Here is a 22,671-nt window from a genome sequence, read left to right as displayed (position 1 = left end):
TTAGAAAAAAAATATATGATCATATTAAAATTTTGCGTACAATATTAATGTATAAAAATGAATATTCTATTATATATATATATATATATATATATATATATATATATAATATAATTTTAAATATGTATGTATACACAAAATTAATGTGCCTTATCATTAAAGGTATATTATATAATAATATTAAATAACATAGCATTATATTATTTATATCTTTTTCATTAAGCTCTCATAACGTATATACATATATGAATAATAATAAAAAAAATATATATATATGTATAATTCCTTATGGTGATAAATTTTATTTATTTATATAGAATATAATATGGATTACGGTATTTATTATATATATATAATAATGTATGAATAAAATTATCATTATATTATATAGGTATATATTATATTCATATAATTTTTTTATGTATTTACATATTATAATATATATCGTAACAAGCCACTTTTTTTATTATTATATATTATTCAATTTTTATAATAATTCACCTTTAACAAAAAATTAACCAAGAAAAATTATTTTTTTTAAATTTATTTATTTATAAGGTGAAATAAAAATATTATTTTAATTATTTCTTTTTATTTTATTTTAAAATATAAAAAGCCTAAAAGAATTTGAAAAAAATATGAATAAAATAAATGAAAAAATTAAAGGCCTATAATAAAAGAAGCATACTTTTATATTATCCCCTTAATCACTCTAAGAAAAGAAAATAAGGGAAAAGTTTTTTAATTTATAAAATTAAAATAAATAAATATATATTAGAATAAATATATTTCTAAATAAAAATAATTTAATTTTAATTATAAAAATGTTTTGAAATATAATTTTAAATAAAAATAAGCAAAAAATTAAAAAAGGAAACAATTATATTTGTATAAATTTATTTAGTATATAAAAAAAAAATATGTATAATTTTTATAACTAAATTGTTCTAATAGTTATTATTGTAGAATTTGTAATTAGATTATGTATAAGATTTATATAATATATATATTATGTATATATATATATATTTATTTATTTATATATGTTTAGAAAAACATTCTAACCTTAATTATTTGAACATATAAAATAATTTTTTATTTTTCTGTATTATATCTTTCATTTTGTAATATTAACACTCATTAGTTAAAAATAATCTAACACCCATTTTCCCCCATTCGGATGGATTTATTGAACCGGCATTTAATCCAACCTATAAAATTGAATATATAGATATATATGAATTTTTTTTTATATATTTATTTAATTTATTTATTTTCATGTATGCTTTTATAGTATGATCTTATAAAAAGATGTATTATTGAAAAAATACCAGAAATAAATAATTATCTCTAATGTCCATAACGTTCTTTTCTTCACATATATATAGAGGGCAATAATAAATATCATTTTCATTTTTACTATTTTTTATTAAAACAACTTTCAGATAAACTAATGGTATAATAAAATATAAATTATTGTTATCTGTTTCTATTAAAGATTGATTAATTAAATCCCATTTAGCACCTTGTAAAATTATATTTTTTATATATATGCCTTCATCCATATTTTTAACTTTTAATTTATTTTCATCAGATTTATTTATGGAACTAAATTCAAAGGTAATTAATTCATGACTTACGTCATTTTTTTTAGAATATTCATGCAAAATATATTTTAAAATACTTTTAGGGTTACAAAAACCTCCTAACCAATAAATTTGTAAATGTCCATTTATACTCCATTGATTTAATTGATTAATTCTTTCTTTTAAATCTTCGAAAAAATAAAGGATTTTTTTCTTTGAGGCGTAAAGTTTTTTCCACGTTTGAGGTACCACACCCACACTTAGGCATTTTAACATGTCGTATATTTTTTTATTTATTGTAATTTCTCCTTTTAGAGCTGCAAAAAAAATAAATATATATATATATATATATATATATATATAAGATATGTACATATATATATATATATATATATATATATATATATTTATGTGCATGCAAATTTTCAATTTTTAATAAAGTGTGACCAATTCTATTCTATCATTTTAATACATTTAATTATTTTGTTATATTTATGTAATAATTACCATATTGTACTTTATTAAGAGAAGTTCTTATTTTTTTCAAAATAATATTATGTTTATTCACTTCCTTAAATAATAGATTTGCATATATATATTGTTCAGGATTATATTGTTTTTTCATTAATTCATCCACGTATATTTCACGAGGCATATTAAGTAGTAACTTTTTTGTAAAATAGTATACAAGTTTTTCATTTATATTTATATTATTTTTGTTATGGAAATGATACTGATTCAAACTCAAGGAGTTAACAGAAAAAAGTAATGATATAATTTCTTCTGATGCACCTGTATTATATGACATTTCTGCATATGGTTTCTGTCCAAATAATTCTACATTATCATTATAAGGAATTTCTTTTAAATAATTATTTAATAACTTTTCATTATTTACATCTATTGGTAAACAATAATTTGTTGAACTAGAGAATATATATTTTCCTTTAAATATATTATTATTAAAAAATACTTTGGCATATATATTTAATAATTGCTTATCAAAATAATCATCCATTTTTGAACCATATATAATATCACAAATATAGAAATAATAATATGGCCAATGTATTTCTTTTACACTCTTATTAAAAAATATTTTAGTTATATATTTACTTAGGATGACATCTTTATTACTGAAAAAATATTCTTCATTATTCCATCCTAAATTATCAAATTTTTTTCTATTATTTAAAATAGAATGAAACCAAAATAAACTTAAAAGTAATTTTCTATATTTATTTGATTGAACATTCTTGTTTTCTTCTAATGCCCAATGTTCTTTAAATAATATAGATATACTCTTTTTTATATTATGTGGTTCTTCCAAAATAACAATAATACTTTTTTGTAATAAAGATATAGGTATTTCTTTACCAGGTAATGTTGACAAGAATAAACGAAATTTTGGATGAACACTAATCAATTTATTTCTCTTTTTCAAAAAGTTTTTAATCATCATAGTATTATATTTTTCATCTTTTATGCTATCATATATTTTTTTATTATTATGTAAGGTACTAAATAATTCATTATATTCTCTACCATTTTCATTATCTATATCATTGTTATTATTATCATCATCAACATTTTTATCCAACACATTTTCTTCCTCATATAAATTTACATGTACTTTTTCTTTATGTTTATGTTCTTCTACTCTTGATATATTCATAGAGTTTATATCATATTTGTCCTCCACATTAATATCATCAGAACTATTAAGTATATATTTTGTATTACTATTTAATATGTCTTCAATTAACTTTGTCAATTTTAATAAATTTTCATTAGAATTGTGTAAATTTGTTATATATAAAACATGTCCTTCTTTCATTGCCTCTCTTAAATAATTATATATATAATTTATATTATAATTCGTTAGAGTAATATTTTTTAACTTTTGATTATTATCCAAAGCGTATTTATAAATATATTCAAATGGATCATAATTAGGTTTGTATATAATAACTAATGGTTCTATATTTTTTTTACAAGGACGTAATATATATTCAAAATTCATGTATTCTACATCTATATCATTATATGACATATTAGAAAAAATAAAATTTTCTATTGCTTTGTTTAATCTATCTGGTCTTAATATTTTTATTATAATCAATTTTTGAAAACTATTTAAATTATATTCCCATTCATCTGGAAATACAAGATTTTCCACTTGTAAATAAGTATACCATCTTCTCCATTCTCTAATAGATTTAATGAATGAATTTATAAATCCTTCGAAATTTTTTAATTTTTCTATATCTAATAATTGTTTCCATTTTATATCACTTATCCAATCATTACCCGGATTTATAACATCCATAGTTTTATCTTCATGTTCTATGTCATTATCATTCATATTATCAAATTCGGAATAATCTGCGTAAGTATTTTCTTTAATTTCATAGCTTCTGTTTTGTTTTTTTAAATTAATTTTATTTTTTTTATTTTTCCTTTTTTTATTTTTTTTTTTGTTTTTTTGGATATCCAAATTGGATTTCATCTTGTCTGACTTTATGTCTGCATTGGTTTTATTATTATTAGATTCATTATTTTTTTCATTATTTTCTAACGTAATATTTTGTAGTTGACCATCATCATTTTTGATATTATTATTATTATTATTACTATTTTTGCTACTACTATGCATATCATCATTATTTACATCAAAACGGTAATCTTCCTCATTTTCATCTTCTCTATAGTCATCATTTTCTTCATTTTCCTCATCTTCATCTTCTTCTCCTTCTTCTTCTTCTTCATCTTCCTCTTCTTCATCCTCTTCTTCTTCTTCATCATCTTCTCCTTCATCATCTTCTTCTTCATCTTCTACTTCTTCATCTTCTTCTTCTTCATCTTTCTTTTCTCCTTTTACCTCCTCCCCATTGAACTTTCGATTGGCACTTTCCTTATTAATAACACTTTTAGCAGAACTTGAAACCTTAGATATGTCTTTATTTTCACTATTTTTATCAGCATTCGATTTTATTCTTGTTTTTAATTTTTTGATCTTCTTTTTATTGGGATATTTCTTTTTTCCTTCCTTATCATCGGATAGTTCCATGCTTGTTTCCTTTTTTATTTCTTCTTCCATTTTTATCCTCCTTTTCATTTCCTTCATTTTTTCAGTATCTGTGTGCTTTCCAAACATAAAAAAATTATAGTCCTCCTTAGATATTTTATCTTCAAAAACCATAATTTTGCATAGCGAATAAAATGTGAAAAATAAATGATGCTTGCTTGATAAAGAAATCTTAGTATATTTTATAAATTCGTAAAAAAAATAGTTAAATAAATTTTCTTGTCTCTCTGAAGAGGATGATGATAATGTTTTATTATTTGACTTATATATAGTTATGCTATATGTGAAAAAATTAATAAAATGTTCCAAACAAAATTGGTAATAACTATTAATATATTTTAAATCACTTAATACTGTAAATAATATAGAAATCTTTTTAGCTAAAGCTTTAAAAATGTTTCTATTCATATTAGTTCTATTAAGTGTGTCGTTAATCTCTTCTAAGCATCTATTCTTTTCATCTATATCTGCTTTAGATTTTAAAAGAATATTAATTAATTCATCATCTTCTGTAATTTTTTTTTGACTCTTAGTTACATTTTCTAATATATTATTTTCTAAATTCATTATTTCTTTTTTAATACGAACTAAACGAAGAACGGATTCTTTATTTTCTTCTTCCAAATTCTTTTCCTCATTCTTTATAATAACATTTAACATAATGTTGTCTAGTGCCTCCTTATTTAAGTTAAATACAATAACAGTAGTCAATGTATAAAATACTGGATCCAGATGAAAGCAATTTTTATTAGACACTAGAAATAATTTAAAATTTTCATGTATTTGTATATCATTTAATAATTGTAGTTTTATAAAATACTTTTTCTCTTCATAAGATATAATATTATCACCATGTTGCGAATACAAAATGTTCTTCTTTTTGATATATTCATTTATTAATTCATTATTTGATCTTATAGAATCATCCTTTGAATCTGCTACTGGTAACCTATTTTCTTTGTCAAAAAGAAATTTGTTATATTTTTTAATAGTTAAAAGTAATATGTCTTCCAAATCTTCGTTAATATGATTTATTAATAAACTAAGACCTTTATCCATACAATAAATAATTTTAAAAAATATATCGGATGCATGAACATCAGATATTACTAATATGCTATTTTCAATATTTTTATAACTTTTCCTTATCCAATTGACTGCCTGATAATGTGGATCTATTATCAATGTAGCAATAAAATTATTATATATGAGAATACAATTCTCCTTCATATAATTATCATTAGATATAAAATTAGTATTAAATTCTAATGATTGTATTGGGTCTATAAAATAATCAACTACATTAAAATTTGTATTAACTGATATGTGATTTTTTATTAATAATTTTGTACATGTATCATATATTAAATATTTCCTATCTTCATAATTTAATAAGCCAGTATAAACTAAAAAGAAAGAGGATAAAATAGATTCTCCATAAATACATTTTTTTATACGTTCATTATTATTTACATATTTTTCCCAACGATTCTTTTCATCTATAAGATTAACAAAAAACTTTTCTACATTTTCAATTTTTAAACAAGATTCTTCATATGACTTACTTAGTTCATCACTTTTTTTAGTACTTTCATTATGTTGTTCTTGTAAATGTAATAATGTTTTTTCTATTTCATGAAGTTGATCCATGGCTAATTCAAGTTCTTTCCTATTTTTACTTAATAATTCTTCAGCTAATTTTAATCTTAACCTTTTTGGTGCTACTTCCCTATAAACTTCTGCATACATTTTTAATGCATGAACCCACATACATAAAGTACCAGTAGCCGAAGAAACCTTTTTTACAGCTTTAGGAGAATATATCGGATTTTTCGTAAATTTTTCAATTTTTTTCAAGGTTTTATCTGATATAGTATCCTTATCAAATGTTTTTAATTTATATAAAAAGTTAGCATCTCCTAATTCAATTTTAGCTTGTTCCCAACTTGGTGTCTTATTTAATATTATCATAACAATAGATAAGGTTTGCATAACTACATCAGGAGGTTTTGTATATGCTTTAACCTCTGAAATACTTTTTTTATCTAATTGTTCTAATGATTGTGTAGCTACCTCTAATTCAGGTATTGCATTTTGTAAATCTTTTCTTGCATCTTCTGCTAATTTTTGTGTTTCAGCTTCTACACTAGCTATTCTAATACTATCTTCTTGTATTTTCTTTTTCTTTTCATTAGATTCTTTTTTCTTTTCTTCAATTTCTTTTAATAGTCTAGCACATTCTATTTGCTTCTTTGATATATTTTCTTTCTGAAGACTTAACTGGATTTGCATATTTTGTATTTCATTTCTTGCATCAGCTAATTTATTTAAAGCTATACTAATTTTTTTCTCTTGTTTATTGGTTTCTTCTGATTTCTTTTTATATAAATGTTCAAAAAATATAAGGAAATTATAAAAATGTTTAAAATTAATATATTTTTGTATATTCAATTTATCTTCAACTATTTTAGAGTTTTTTATATACTTAATATTGTTTTCTCCTTCATCATCTTCATTCCTGTCATCATTTGTAGGGTTATTTTCATCAACTTCATCATTATTACCTGATCCTTTATTTTGTACAGTACTTCGATTAATATCAGAACTCATTTTATAGCTTTCTTTTGTATTCATCTGTAAACTATTATTTATTTGAGCAATTTGCTTGTCTTCTTGTCCCATTACATTTTTAGATGTGGTTAAACTTACATTGGTACCGAATATTTTACTTTCATTTCCTGGTTTCGTATTACCTGTTTCTTTTTCATTTACATTTTTATAATGATAATTATTATTATCCATATGACTAATAAATTCATTTAAAAAGAAATGATTTCCTTGTCTCATTTCATGATGATCTAATGTTTCATCTACATTAATAAATATCGTTTGAAACATTTTTAAAGCAGCATTATGTAAATTACTAAAAATGTTAATATTCAGATTATTCATTTTCAGTGTTTCATGTGCTATTATATTATATGAACTATTTTTCCAAGGAAAAAAATAATTAACAGTAGAATTTTTTAATATAGAATTATATTCATAGGCTAGTTTTTTAAACATTTTACTCTTTAATGATGTAAATAATATATAATGATAATTTCGTCTAATTAATTCTTCAATTATTTCATCTAATGTATCAAAGCCTTTAAGATTTATGTCTTTTTGCAAAAGTATATTTTTTAAAAAAGCTATTTCTTCACTATTAAATATATTTATTAAATTATCATTATTATATAATATATGTAGAAATTCTAAAATGTCATAATTCATTTTATCATCTAAATAATACAATACACATCGTTTCTCATTCTTATAACAATTAAATATTGCTTCTTTGAATTTTTTTATAAAATAATTACATTTTAATTTTTCTATAACAGAAAGATTCTTATTATTTAACAAATTGGTATTTAATTTATTCGTCTGTTCCTCTTTATCATTAATTCCTTTGTTACATTTCATGTTACCATTTTGTATGTAATCAATATGGTTAATGTTCTTATCCTCTTTTAAAAAATTTTCATTCTCTGACCTGTTAGAAAATGTCTCAAGATTATTCCTATGATTTTTATCATTTTGTATATCATTTGTCTCATCTTTATTATCTTCATCTTGTTTATATATACCTTTTATTTCCATTATTTCTTTATGTTCTTCCTCGTCGACAGCTTTATATATAATTTCTTTATCCTTTTTATCATTATTGGTTTCAATCACAAAATTCATGTCTTCCTTCTTAATATTAAAATGTGCATTATTATTATTATTATATTTATCTTCTATCTTATTAATATTATTCATATTATTCGTATTATCCATATTATTCGTATTATCCATAATATTCGTATTATCCATATTATTCGTATTATCCATATTATTTGTACTATCCATATTATCCATATTCATTTTGTTATAATAAAAATTTTTAATAATATCAATTTTTATTTGATATATATAACATGCTATTAAACAACAGGTAAACTTTCCTTGACTACTATCTCCAATAGATATAAAATGCTCATTTTCGAAAAGAAAAATTCTAGAAAATTTACATATATTTAACATGACATCTTTAAATAAAATAAAATTTATTGGGTTATTCATATTATTAAAATCATTATCATTCTTGTTTACTAACTTTTCTATTTCTTTAGATATTTTAATTTGACCTTTTTCTAAAGATACATTCATCATTTCTTTTATATTATCTGCACGATTTATATTAGTATAGATAATTTCGTCTTCTTGATTTATTTTTATAGCTTTCGAATCTACTAACGTGTTAAAAATTTTGTATGTACTATTATTTTCATTATCTTTTATCATTTCCTCTTTTTCATTTAAATGAAGATTTCTTTCTTTTTTCTCATTATTCATATTTATATTTGCATCTACATTTTCGTTTCTAAAATATTCCTTTTTTTTCTGATCGTAATTACAAACAACAAATGTGTTAATAGAAGATATAACGTTCTTGAAAAATTCTATTAATATATTTTCATTGGATATGGGTTGATAGAAAAAATATGGTTTTTCATTCTTAGTGTCATGAAAATTATAGGAACAAAAATAAAATGTTTTCCTTTTAGGAAATAAATAATTGTACATAATATAAAACTTTTTACGTAAAATATTTTTTAAAATAGTTTTGAATCTTTTTCTTTCCGTTTGTAAAATTAATTGATCTCCTAAAGATCGACAACATTCATTTACCCACAAGCGTAACACACTTTCTTTTTCTTCATAAATAGGAGCTTCTGATAAAAATATTCCTTTTATTATTTTAAAAATATGTTTTAAATGAAAGAAATAATGATAACAATTTAAATTTGGTTTAAAATTTTTTGCCGATTCAAAAACGAATCTAACAGTTGATGCAGACAAAGGTTCTGATAAATTCTTAATAACCTCATGAAAGTTAGTAAATTTATGTCTTAAGAAAGCATGGAAAGTATTCTTTATATTGGTTTCATCCATTTCGTTTAAATGTATTATATACATCCTATTTATTATCTTTCTATTAAAGGTAGATGTATATTTTTTATTATTTCCATATATTAAAAAGAAAACCAAATTCTCTACATTCTTTACTGAGTCACTATCTTTATTATAATATATATTATAATCTATAAATTGGTTGATAAATTCTAGAACACTACAATTATTGAGGTATCTCATTTTATTATTTTTATAATTATTATTATCAAATATGTTTGTAGATATATCATTCTGATTGTTGATATTGAAATTAAATAATAAATTATTCTGTATCATATTATTATTATAATCTTCAATGTAGGAATTATTACTTTTTTGAATATTATTTAAATCATCTAAAATAACATATAAACATTTTTTATTCCCAATTGGTTTATAAACATTTCTGCATTTTTTTTCTACATTCATTTCTATTATTTTCTCTAGTTTACTAGAATTATATAATTTTGAAATAAAGGTATAATAACTTGATATATCTTCCTTAATATATGGTAATATATTATATTTCATAAAAAACGTTTTCCCACTATATTTATTTCCTATTAGTAAGATATTTTTTTTATTATACATCAGAATGCTAATCATATTTTTTTTACGTAATGATTCTACATTTTCAATAAAAATATTGTCCTTAAATTTTTGATGGAAATATTTTTCTTTGGATTTTTCAATATAATTTTCGTTATATTCATCCTTTTTACTATATATATTATCTTTCATAGAAAGGTTATTATAACTTTCTATATAATTATCATTGACAATATTAAAATGATCATCATGAATATTATTATTATTATTATTATTATTATTATTATCATTATTGTGATCATTATTGTTATCAATATTATTATTATTTTTATTATTATTGTTATCAATATATTTTATATTATCATCATAATTTACATAATTATCACTACTTTTCATATAATTATCATTATGATGTATATTCCCATATTTGTTTTTTGTTTTATTCATAATATATCTATAAGAAAATGTATTGTCTGAAAATTCGTTATGTGAAAAGGTGTTACCAGAAAAATATGGATTAGATAAATTTTTACTATTATTATTAAACATGGAAGAATCAAAATGATAATTATTATTAGAATGTATATTGTCTTCTGAATAATTACTAAACATATGATAATTGTCTAACATATTCATATCATTCATATTATTCATATTAGAAGACATAAAACTTTGATGATATGTCTGATAAATATTTAAAGTATTTTCATTATTATTAACATTATTATTATCACTAAATAAATTGTTATAATTAATTGTATATTTATTAAAATTTTTACTGAAATGTAAATTACTACTAAGAAAAAATTTATTAAAATCGGTTTCTTGATTTACTGTTTCTCCTAATTGATTAACATTCATATATTTAAAACTATTACTATCATTTTTACCAATATTATAATTATCATAAGAAAAGAAAAACTTTTCTTTAATATTTGGTAGAAAATTATGATTTGTTGTAATTAATTCATCCCATAATACCCAATTAAAATTATTCTTACTTATTATATAATCAAAAACGGTATGTAAATATGGGAAGGTGTTATCAATACTTTTGATTAATTTATCAAATAATTCTTTACTCTTAGGACATAGAATATTAGAAAAAATATATATGATAGATTGAAGAAATAATTTTTCTAAACATAATGATGGATTTAAATTTTTTGGGAAATTTTTATCATATAAATTACATAACATATCATATAATTGACATATGGATATTATAATATTAGCATCACTGATATCTATTATTAAATTATACTTATTCTTTTTAGCATTCATTACTTTTTTTATATATTTATTAAATAATCCTTGTATTAAATTTTTTTCCTCAATGTTAGATTTATTACTTTTTAAATAACTATCAATTAACCATTCATAATTAAATTCATCTTCATTCACATAAACAATTCTAGATCTACTAATAAATGATGGTGTACAATTTTTTAAATTTTCAACTTCAAAAAATATAAACACATTCGGAGAAAATTTTATTCGGTTTCCATTAATTAATGTCAAAATATTATTTTCATCTAATAATGAATGCAACGGTTCTGTAGTCATAATATCTAAAGGACCGTCTAAAATTAACCATTTTTCATTTTCATTGATGTTTTCAAACATTTTTTTTAATATTAAGGCTAATATGCCATCTTCATATAATTCTTTTTCGAAATTATAGAATCCATATAATTTCTCAACATCAGTAGACATAGGATTAAATACTGTAATATCAATTGTCGAATCATTCATTTCTGTGCTTTTTTTATATTTATAAGACATATCAAGTAATGTACCATCAGAATTTTTATTTTGCATAGAATAGGTACTACTTAATTTACTCGATTTCTTTGTGTTCATATTATTTGTAATATTGTTAGTATTACCTTGATTTTTAAATTTATTATAAAATAAATTATATGGACACAATAAATTATAACTTTCATATGTATCTTTATTATTAATATTAATATTAATATTATTATTTGGTGTTGTTGTTGATTGTGAAAAGTCTGATATATTTATTTGATTAGAATATATAGTTTCATCATTATTTATATATAATTTGTTATTTTCATTATCATTATCATAATCATATTCATTAGATAAATTAGATTTATTTTTATATTCCAAATCGATATCATATATTATTTGTCCTAAATCATTTTTATCTTTCATATTATTATTTTTAATTATTTCACAATAATGTTTAAATATATTTATAATACTAGTTTTTCCACTACATGACTTCCCTACAAGAATTATTGCTTTATTTGTTTTTTTTATTTTATAAAGATTCAATATTTTATTTATATAAAATTCATTTCTTGTATATCCCATATTTTTCATTATTTCTTCTATAATTTTAATTGAAGAATCATTGTATTTATTTTTTTCATTTTTAATTTTTATAAATGGAAAAAGTTCTTTTAAAAAATTATTAAATATATATAAATCATCTTTTAATAATTTCGATTCATTAACTTCAATCAAAGCATCATATATTATTTCTTCTTCGCATTTGGTTTTATTATTTTTTATAAAATCTTCTGAGACCAAGTTTAAAAATTTCTTTATTTCTCTTAAATCAATTATATATTGTTTGTCTTTTGAAAGAAATTCATATAACAAACTATAACATGTATTAATTTTTTTAGATAATTTTTTTGAATTCTTAAAACCAATAGAAGTTAAAGAAAATTGACAAATTAAATAAAAATTTGGAGGTTTAAAACAAAACACTTGAATAACATTATTATAATTTTCCAACGAATATACACCTTTATTGTTATTTTTACAAAGGGTTAAAAATATGGAGCAACTATTTTTTACATTTATATATTGACCTTCAAAATAAGCATTATTATTACTATCTAACTTATTATTATTATTATAATTATTAATTGTATTATTTTTTACCAAAATGTTATTATTTTTTTTGTTATTATTTGAAAAATGATCGAATGCATTCATATTATTACTTGATTTTGAAGAATATTCTTTTGATTTGATTACATCATTATGTTTATTCATAATATGAAAATCATCAACATAATTTTCATTTGTCATTTTATTGAATTGGTTTGTATAAATTTTTTTCGTATTCCTTATTTTTTTATTTCCATAACTATCTAAAAAGAAAAGCAAATCATTATTTTCATCATCATTATTTTCATTATTATTATTTTCATTATTATTATCAGGATCGTATTCGTTGCAGAACGTTTCACACGAACTATTACTCTCAACATTATCACCATCAACATCTGTACTTACTTTCCAGTTGCATCCCTTCTGATAAGACGATATATATTCATAATTAAGATATCCTTGTTGTCGACTTGATTTATTAAATTCTAAACTTTGTAAAATATGTTTTATACATCTAAACTGTTCTACAATTATAACAATGACCCCTTCATCTATTCTACTAAATTCATCGAAACAACACCAAAATCCAGATTGTAATATCCCAGATAATATATTTCCTATATACTTTGCCGTATTATTATTATTACAATTAATTGATATAATGTTACTACCAAATAATTTTGAAAAATCTTTTATTGTCTCACTTTTTCCGACTCCTGTATCTCCTTGTATAGCATTCACATAAAAATTATCTAAAGATATTAAACATGAATAAAAACATTTTTCAGTTAATGGCGTAATAACTAATCTTGTTGTATTTCCTTGATACTCATATGAATATTTTCTCTTATTATTAAAATAATTTAAGTATAATGTCATAGATTTGTTCAGCATTAAATTAATTGTCTTTAAATATTTCAGTTGTTTATTATTTTTATTAAGCATATCAGGATCATTAGAATATTCTGCTTTGTTAGTATCTTTAGAAATTAAATTATCTATGTTCTTATCATTTAAATTAGTTGTAATTGTATTTTTTGTTTTCTTCTTTTTTGATTTTTTTAATAATATATTATTTGTTACCATTTTTTCTTTATTAATCATTATCTCTGTTTTGGGAATAATGTTATTATTTTCTTCCTTTTCTTTATAAACGTTATTTATATTTTTTATACAATTTATATTATCATATTCATTATTATTAATGTTTATATCTTCATTTAAATTTTCATCCATATTATATAAATTATTTTGTTTATTTTCATCATTTTTTCCTTCTGTTAAAGGATAATCAGATTGATCCCTTTCAATATTATTGTCTTTACCAGAAAAATCATTTGGCATTTTTTTTGCTTTCTCGTCATTGAATAATTTGTCATCTTTCTCATCAACATTAGAACAATCAACATAACTATTATTTTTAATATTATGTATTTCTTTATTAGAAGGAATCTCACTTTTATTTGGTATTTTATTATTTAATTGTATTTTTACCTCAACACATTTTTTTTTATTCTTTTCATGTATGCTATAATTATTATCATCTACTTCTTCCTTAACCATATTATCTTGTTTGTTTTTTTTTATATTCTCGTTTTGCATTCTTCCATTTATATCATTATTTAATATATTTTTCTTTTTATTCTTAATAAAATTATTAGCAATATTTTTTTTCTCATTTAAATTAGTATGAATATTACTAAATTGATTTGTGGTTCTCATATTTGTTACATCATTATCGATTTCATTTTTACTTCCACCTTTTCTATATAATGATTCTTTTGTAGTACTTTCAATTGATTTATCATTTTTGTCTATTTTATCTTCATTAAAAGACATAATTTGTACAAAATTAGAATTCTCTTTAATTTCGTCTTCAGTTAGTATATACTTTATTTGACACATCCATAAAAAGTTGTCATTACATTCGATTTTATTTTTTATTAATTTTTCAGCAACATCTTTATAATAACTTTCTAATATAATCAAAGCACTAATTTTTATATAATTCTTTTTATCTTTTATAGTTTTTATTAATTCTGTTAAAAATAATAATTCTTTATGATTTTCCTTCTTCATTTGATTAACAAATATATGAGATCCTTTATTTATTTGAATTAAAAAATATTCATAATCATTTGTAAAATTTATACATTTACTAGCTAAAACGAGTTGTTGTGGGTTATTCAATATCCAATTTTTCAAATTTTTTTCTTTTAGTTCTAACTGCACATTTACTAATTCTTCTTTTAAAGTTTCATAAATGTTCTCTTCTATTTTTTTTAATATAATTGTAGATGATTCATAATTTAATAACATTTTTTTATGTAATTTTATACGTTCTTTATGTTGTGACAAAATGTATATATCAAAATGGGATGAATAATTAACATAATCCATATTCATGTTATTTTGAGATATATTTGTCATATAATTTTTCTTATCATTGTAATTATTCCTATCTTTATTCTCACTATAATAAGTATTATTATTATTATAAATATTACTATAAACATTACAATTATTATTATTATTATTATTATTATTATTATTATTATTATGGGGGGGTAAATTTTTTTGGTAATTTTTTCGAGTTGCCAGACTTATACTACCCTTATTATGTTCATTCATCATATTTGTTACTATGGAATTATTTTTTTGAAAAGGTGTAGTTCTTTTTTCAGATAGTACAAATTCTATAGAACATACTGCAGAAAACATGTTTTGTATTTTATTTTTTAGCAAAAAAGGATTTTTGTACATTCCTAAAATTTCTAAAATTTCTTTATTAGATAAGAAATAGAAACGAGGAAAAGATCGTTTCTTTTGATCTAAATATGTATCTAATGATTTTTCTATATAATTCAGTTGTTTTTGAATATGCAAGAAATCTCTTACATAATTATTATTATTAATTTTTTCTAGTATATATGAATTTTCAAAACTTTTAACAATCCTCATAAATATCTGATTACATATATTATATTGTTCATATACATTATTTAAATGTGGTTTCATTTCATTAGATGATGATAATATCGATTTTAAATATTCATTTTTATTTTGTATAAAACAAATAATTTCTAAGTTGTCATATAGATTACCTAATATATTTTCCCACTTTTCTGTTTTTTTTAAAAAGTTGATATCAAAATTATAAATTTTTATATTATTCAATAAGAACAAATCTTCATTAATATTATTAAATATATTTTCTGTATCATCAATTAAAATAGACCACTTATAATGTTTTACTTTAATTCTCATATTTTCATATTTATTAATAATTTTTTTAAGGTTGTTCTCTATAATTAATTCCTTTTCTGCATTATTATACAAAAGTGTAATAAATTTTATTTCTTTATATAATTTATGTTCTATAATATCATTTAATGTTATATTTTTAAGATTCCATTCAATATTTGTTTTTAATTGAATTTCTTTAAAGTGTCTATATTTTATACATTCATTTGTTAATATTTCGACTAGAATTAAAGAAAATTTTAATTTTCCAACATTATTTTTCAATTCTTTATATATATCCCAATTATTTCTCATTTTAATTGTTATTAAAAAATTTTCAAATATATCTAAAAAATGGATTTTTAATTGATTTAAGAATGTTTTAATATTTAAATTTTTGTCTACTATTTCGGTATCATATACTTCTTTAACACAATTGTCAATTTTGTCATTATCTTTATTTTCAATTCCATTAACCGTATTATTTCTAACATCATAATATTCTTTTTTATCATAATTTATATTCCCTTCTATCTCATAATTTGATTCGCTCAGACAATTGATTAACTTATTTTCTTCTAGAAATGATAATATTTCATATAGATGATATTTTTTATATTCATTAATCATGATAATTAATTCGTTCAATATATCATACAAATAAAAAATATTAACATTTTTAATAAAATCATATGTACTATACCAATATTTTATCATTAACCATATATATTTTAAATGTTTCAAATCTATTTCCATTTCACATATTTGTTCATCACATACATCATCAATATTAAATAGATTAATTTTATTCTTTAATCCACTTTGAAGATTTTTAATATTTATTAATTCCTCTTCATAATATATGATTTTTTCTAATACATTATTTGGATTATTATTAATATATATTGGTATTTCTTTATAAAATATAGCTTTTTTCTTTTGCCAAATTTTATTAAATTCGTTATAAGAATTTTTTATTTCATTTTTCATCTTTTCTTTTGTATCTAAATACATACTTTTACTTTCATCCATTAATGATATGAACTTATTTGATATAATTGAAGAAGTTTTTAATTTCATTATCTCATCTTCATTTAATACTCCTTTAAGTTCGATTAATTTTACATAATCTTCTTCTAATTTTTCCAGTTCTTTTTTATATCTTAAATAATTACTATTACAATAATCTAACAAATTGTTATGTTCTTTTAATTCTATAATATCTGTTGGAGCTTTTAGCAAATTAGTGCTATTCTCTTTGAAGAAATTATATATGTCCTCCAACTTGTTTTTACATTTATCACTAATGTAATCAAGGAATAGTTTTTTATATTTGCTGAAATCGGCTAGAAGTTCTTCTTTCAGTGTACTCAAATTTATTTCAATGAATAAAATTATTTCCTACAGCAACGAAATATAATATATATATATATTATATGTATATGTATGTTTTGTTATTTGAATTGTTATATTCTCCACATGCATTAATTTGTATAATAGGCCCAAAAAAAAATATATAAATATATATATAAATACATATTAATATATATATATTATACCTTGTCGATGTCTTGCTTAATGTTTTCCTCCAAATTTTTAAAAACATTAATTTGGTTATAGACATATTTCATAGGATCCTCAGATGAATGTAAATTTTTCAACAATTCATTTTCGCTTAAACTTAAAAGCTTCAAATTGTAATGTTTTAACCACTTTATTTTTTCTTTTAATTTTTCCATAAAATTGATATATATGCTGTTTATTTGATTAAGCAATTTTGTACATTGATTATTATTATCATTTTTTTTTAATTGATTATCATGTGAATCATTTAACGCTTCTTTATCATTTGAATTATTGGTGTTAAATACAAATGCTAATTTTTTCTTCACTTGTTTTTGTCTATTTTTGAATATAACAAAACTAAATTTAGGGAAATTAAAAAATATATCAGATGCTTTTTTATAAATTTCATCCGTTAAATTTTTAGCTGATTGATGTGAGAAATCATATAGAAGATCTTTATTTTTATTTAATTTTACATATATTTTAAATAGAGGATAATTTTTCACTTCATCATTACTAATTTTATCAGTTAATAATTTATAATAGTTATATAAAGATACTTTAACTGAAATAAAATATTTTTCTTGGAATATTTTTTCAATATTAATAATATAACTTTTAAATGCATTTAAACCTTTTTTGGATATGTTTTCTACATATACTAATATGTCTTTTAATATTTTAATAATTCTTGTATGTTTATCTCTTAAAATACTTCGGATACCTTCAATATTTATATTTTGTTCTTCTTCAAATTCTTCTAAGGTATATGTTCTTTTATCATCTATAACAATTATAGATATTTTTTCCATTTCGTTAAGTATATCTTTAATTTGATCATCATTTTTTTTAAAATCAGAAATTATTTTTTTTATATGTAAACATTCATTAAGAAAATTAAAAATTATATTTAATTTTATATTATCTTTATTCCAATTATATTTAAATAATGTATTTTCTATATTATTAAAAATATTTCTCAAAATATATTCAAATATTTTATATTGATCATTATTTAACATAATACAAATATTATTATAATTTCTGACAAGTCTATTTACATATTCTTTACTAACTTTTAATCTTTCTTCATGAAAAGATATTTCATTAATAATATTGGGTAAAAAAATTTTCTCGTCTTTTATCTTTAACCAAAAATTCACTTCAGAAAGGACTTTCTGTATTTCTATATTATATGTACTTTCAATATATTTATCTTTTATTTTTACCAAAATAGAATTATCTAATAATGTATTAACAAGAGAATTATTTTTTTTAGAAGCTATAGTTTTCACTTCATTTATCCATATATTATTTATTTGCTTTATATATATATTAAGAGAATTTTGAACATCATAATATTTTTCATAAGCTATTTCTTGTGGTTTACAACGAGGCAAATAAAATAATTTATTTAATTTATCAAATACACGATATAATTTTATACTAATATTTTTTGCAACCATAATACAAGAAGAATGATATTCATATCTTATATGATAAGAGAAATGCAAAGTTGGATTATCAAGAAAATTATTAAAATATTTAGAATAAGATTCAACATATTCTATAAAATCATACCATATATCATTTACTTTCTTTTTCATAAATGATTTTACATTATCAGTAACAGAAACCTTATAAAAGGTATCAAAAAGAAATATAGTGTTCTCAATATTATTACAATTTTCAAAGGATATTTTTATCAAGTTTATAAAAATACTTTCAAGAACTTTTATTAATTCTTTAGTTTTTAAAAAATCATTACACCATTCATTATTTCGTATACTTAATATGTTATAATTTAAATTACGAATTCGATTTAGCTCGTTGTAAAACGTACTTTCAATATCATTAAATCCTTTCTTAATTATATTATAATATTCATAGCTAAAACATTTTATATGTTCTTCTTTAATGCTGAATAAAAATTGTTCGCAAGCATAGCATATTTCTTTTAGGTCCACGCATTTTTCTTTAAAAATGTTAATCTAGTGGTAAAGAAAAAATAAAAATAAAAAGGAAAAGGAAAATATAAAGGAAAAACATAATTACATATATATATACATATATATATTTTCTTTTTTGACTTACATTGGACAAATTGAAGTTTTGTATTATATTATCTATTTTCTCATTTGTCTCCTGAGATATGTTGAATGAAATATTTATTAAGTATTCCCAATAGGTCACAAAATTTATACATTCATCTAATGTTCCTGATAATTCTTTGACTTCTTTTGTATACAATTTTGATAAATCAATATAATTTTGTAATTTCTTAATAAATTCATTCAATAATAATGTTATTAAATCATTTATTTTCTCAGAATGTTTATAATATTTTGAAAACTTAAAAATTAATTTCAATCTATTTACTATCGTTGGTAAAATATTGTAAACATTTTCCACTGATATATTTATATCTAAATTTTTAAAAGGTTCTTTCAATAAATTTAATGCTTTTAGCTTTTCTTCCAACTTATTACATTTATCTCTCATAACTTCTATTAAACCATTATATTTATTTACATTGGCACATTTACTTTTATCTAATATTTGTATTATACCTGTTATTACATCCAAATTTAATTCTTCTAATAGGTCTTGTAATATACTGTGTTTCTTCTCTACATCACAAATATATTCACATAGGGTTAAGTATTTTAAGTCTTCATCATAAATCTAAAGACAAAATGAGAAATTAAAGAAAATATATATATATATATATATATATATATATATGCAAATTATTGTTTAGTAAAAGACATAAAATAAATTAATATTAATCTGAAAGGAATAGTAATTTATACTTATCACTAATTTGTTAATTTCTAATTGTTAATTGCTAATTTTTTTATATCAAATACATAAAAAACAAAACAAAAAAAAGAAAAAAATAATAAAATAATAAAAAAATAGAAAAAATTAATATGATAAAAAATAACTACATATATATATATATATGATGGAACACAAAACATTTATTATAGATAAAAAAATGTTTGACTTGATCTACTTAAACATATTTGATATATATATAAATTAAATAATACATTTTTGTATTTATAAGACCATATTAATGGTTATGCAAATACTTGATATTATGCTATTAAATATATATATATATATATATATATATATATATATATTTATATTTTTATGGGACACATCAATTCACATATATGGTTGATTGTTATATTACGTTAGAACTATAATATACATATTAGAACTAAAAATTTTTATAATATAAAATGTATTTAATTTTTTATAGTATAGTATACACATATAATGAATACTATTGACTGTGCTATATATATATATATATATATATATATATATTTATTTATTTATATATATATATTTCATTTTTTACATTTTTGAATAATCTTTGAATGTCGTTTATCCAATTATCCAAGAGTTTTTCAAGGAGTTGTATATAATTTGTATCCCTTGAAAAAGCTTGAATTTGATGTAATGGAACTTTAGGATAATAAATAAATTTATTATTAGAAAATAGTTGAGTAATATAAGTCATAAAATCTATAGTAGTAATATTGAAATCATTTTGTATATTTATAGGTGAACTGTATTTCATGTCTAGAGTAGGTATAAATACTCTATCCATTAAATTGAGAATATTCTCTTTTATATTATATTTTATTTTATTATATAAAACTAAATTATCAATATTTTCATATGTTATCTTTTTACTATTAACTTTTAAAAATATCATATATTCATCAACTTTTTCATCGATAATATCACTAGGAAAATCTAATGAAAATTGTAACTTCACATCTTCATTAACATCTTCCTTCATATATATAAATAATATTTTAGAACCTGTGTTACATATCCATTTGAACAATAAATCATTATAAGTATCTTTCCATAAATTATTCACATTATATTTAAAAAAACTTATTTTATTTTTTACCCACGCACATATAAATTTTTCATCAATTTCAATCATTTTTTTGCAAAAATGAAAAAAAAAATAAAAAAAAAATATATATATATATATAATATATATATATTTATGTATACAAAAAAATGATATAAAAGTATTCAAGATATAAATATTGACCTAACATAAAAATAATATAATGTTTACTTTAAAAAAAAATAATAAAAATAAAAAGGAATCACAAAAATATAAAAAATTTAAATATATATTCTCTTAAAATAACGTGCGGCACATTTAATATAAATTATATATACTTTATTTGAGGAGAAAATATAGTAAAAATAATAATTTCATATAAAGTAAAAATCTTACGAGAAAGTTTCATTTTTTCTTTTTCTATTTTTATTATTATATTTATCCTATACATATATTTTTCCATAATAAAATAGAAAAAAAAAAAAAAATAAAAATAAAAGTAATATAAATTGCATTTCATTATTTCATGTATTAAAAGAAGAAAAAAAAAAAAAAGAACCAACCAATTTTTGTACCATTACTAAGAATAGGAACTTCCTTTTTTTTTCATATTAGACACATATAAAAAAAAAAAAAAAAAAAGGCTAAAAAAATAATTACACGTTGTATAATTCATATATATAACAGTGTGAAAAATAAAATAAAACAAAAATTACATTTATGTATACAATAACAATATTTCTCTTAAATATATGTTTCTCTATTTACAAATTTTTTTTTATATTTCTTATAGGTATAAAATTTGTCTTGTTTTTGTATATTCTTCATTTATAATATAACAAAAAGTTCTTTATCTTTTTAATGTATATACAATAAGAAAAAATATTCCTTGTATT

The 22,671-nt window shown here is 19.7% G+C and overlaps 1 protein-coding gene across 1 annotated transcript; it reads right to left on the bottom strand.

Annotated features, from left to right (window-relative positions):
- Positions 1-1,130: 1,130 nt before the first annotated feature.
- On the bottom strand, positions 1,131-21,865 carry PADL01_1465700 (dynein beta chain, putative; the record flags this gene model as incomplete). The annotated part of the gene is made up of 6 exons (XM_028684961.1): positions 1,131-1,211; positions 1,332-1,903; positions 2,094-17,724; positions 17,883-19,880; positions 19,984-20,574; positions 21,266-21,865. 6 exons carry the CDS (start codon positions 21,863-21,865, stop codon positions 1,131-1,133), a joined length of 19,473 nt encoding a protein of 6,490 aa, XP_028540987.1.
- Between the last annotated feature and the right edge of the window lie 806 nt (positions 21,866-22,671).

This window comes from Plasmodium sp. gorilla clade G2 (assembly GCF_900097015.1).
Source record: "Plasmodium sp. gorilla clade G2 genome assembly, chromosome: 14".
In the NCBI taxonomy this organism is placed as follows: domain Eukaryota; phylum Apicomplexa; class Aconoidasida; order Haemosporida; family Plasmodiidae; genus Plasmodium; species Plasmodium adleri (nom. inval.).
The sequence above is the reverse complement of the archived record's forward strand: the minus strand, read 5'-3'. Positions and strand labels throughout refer to the sequence as shown.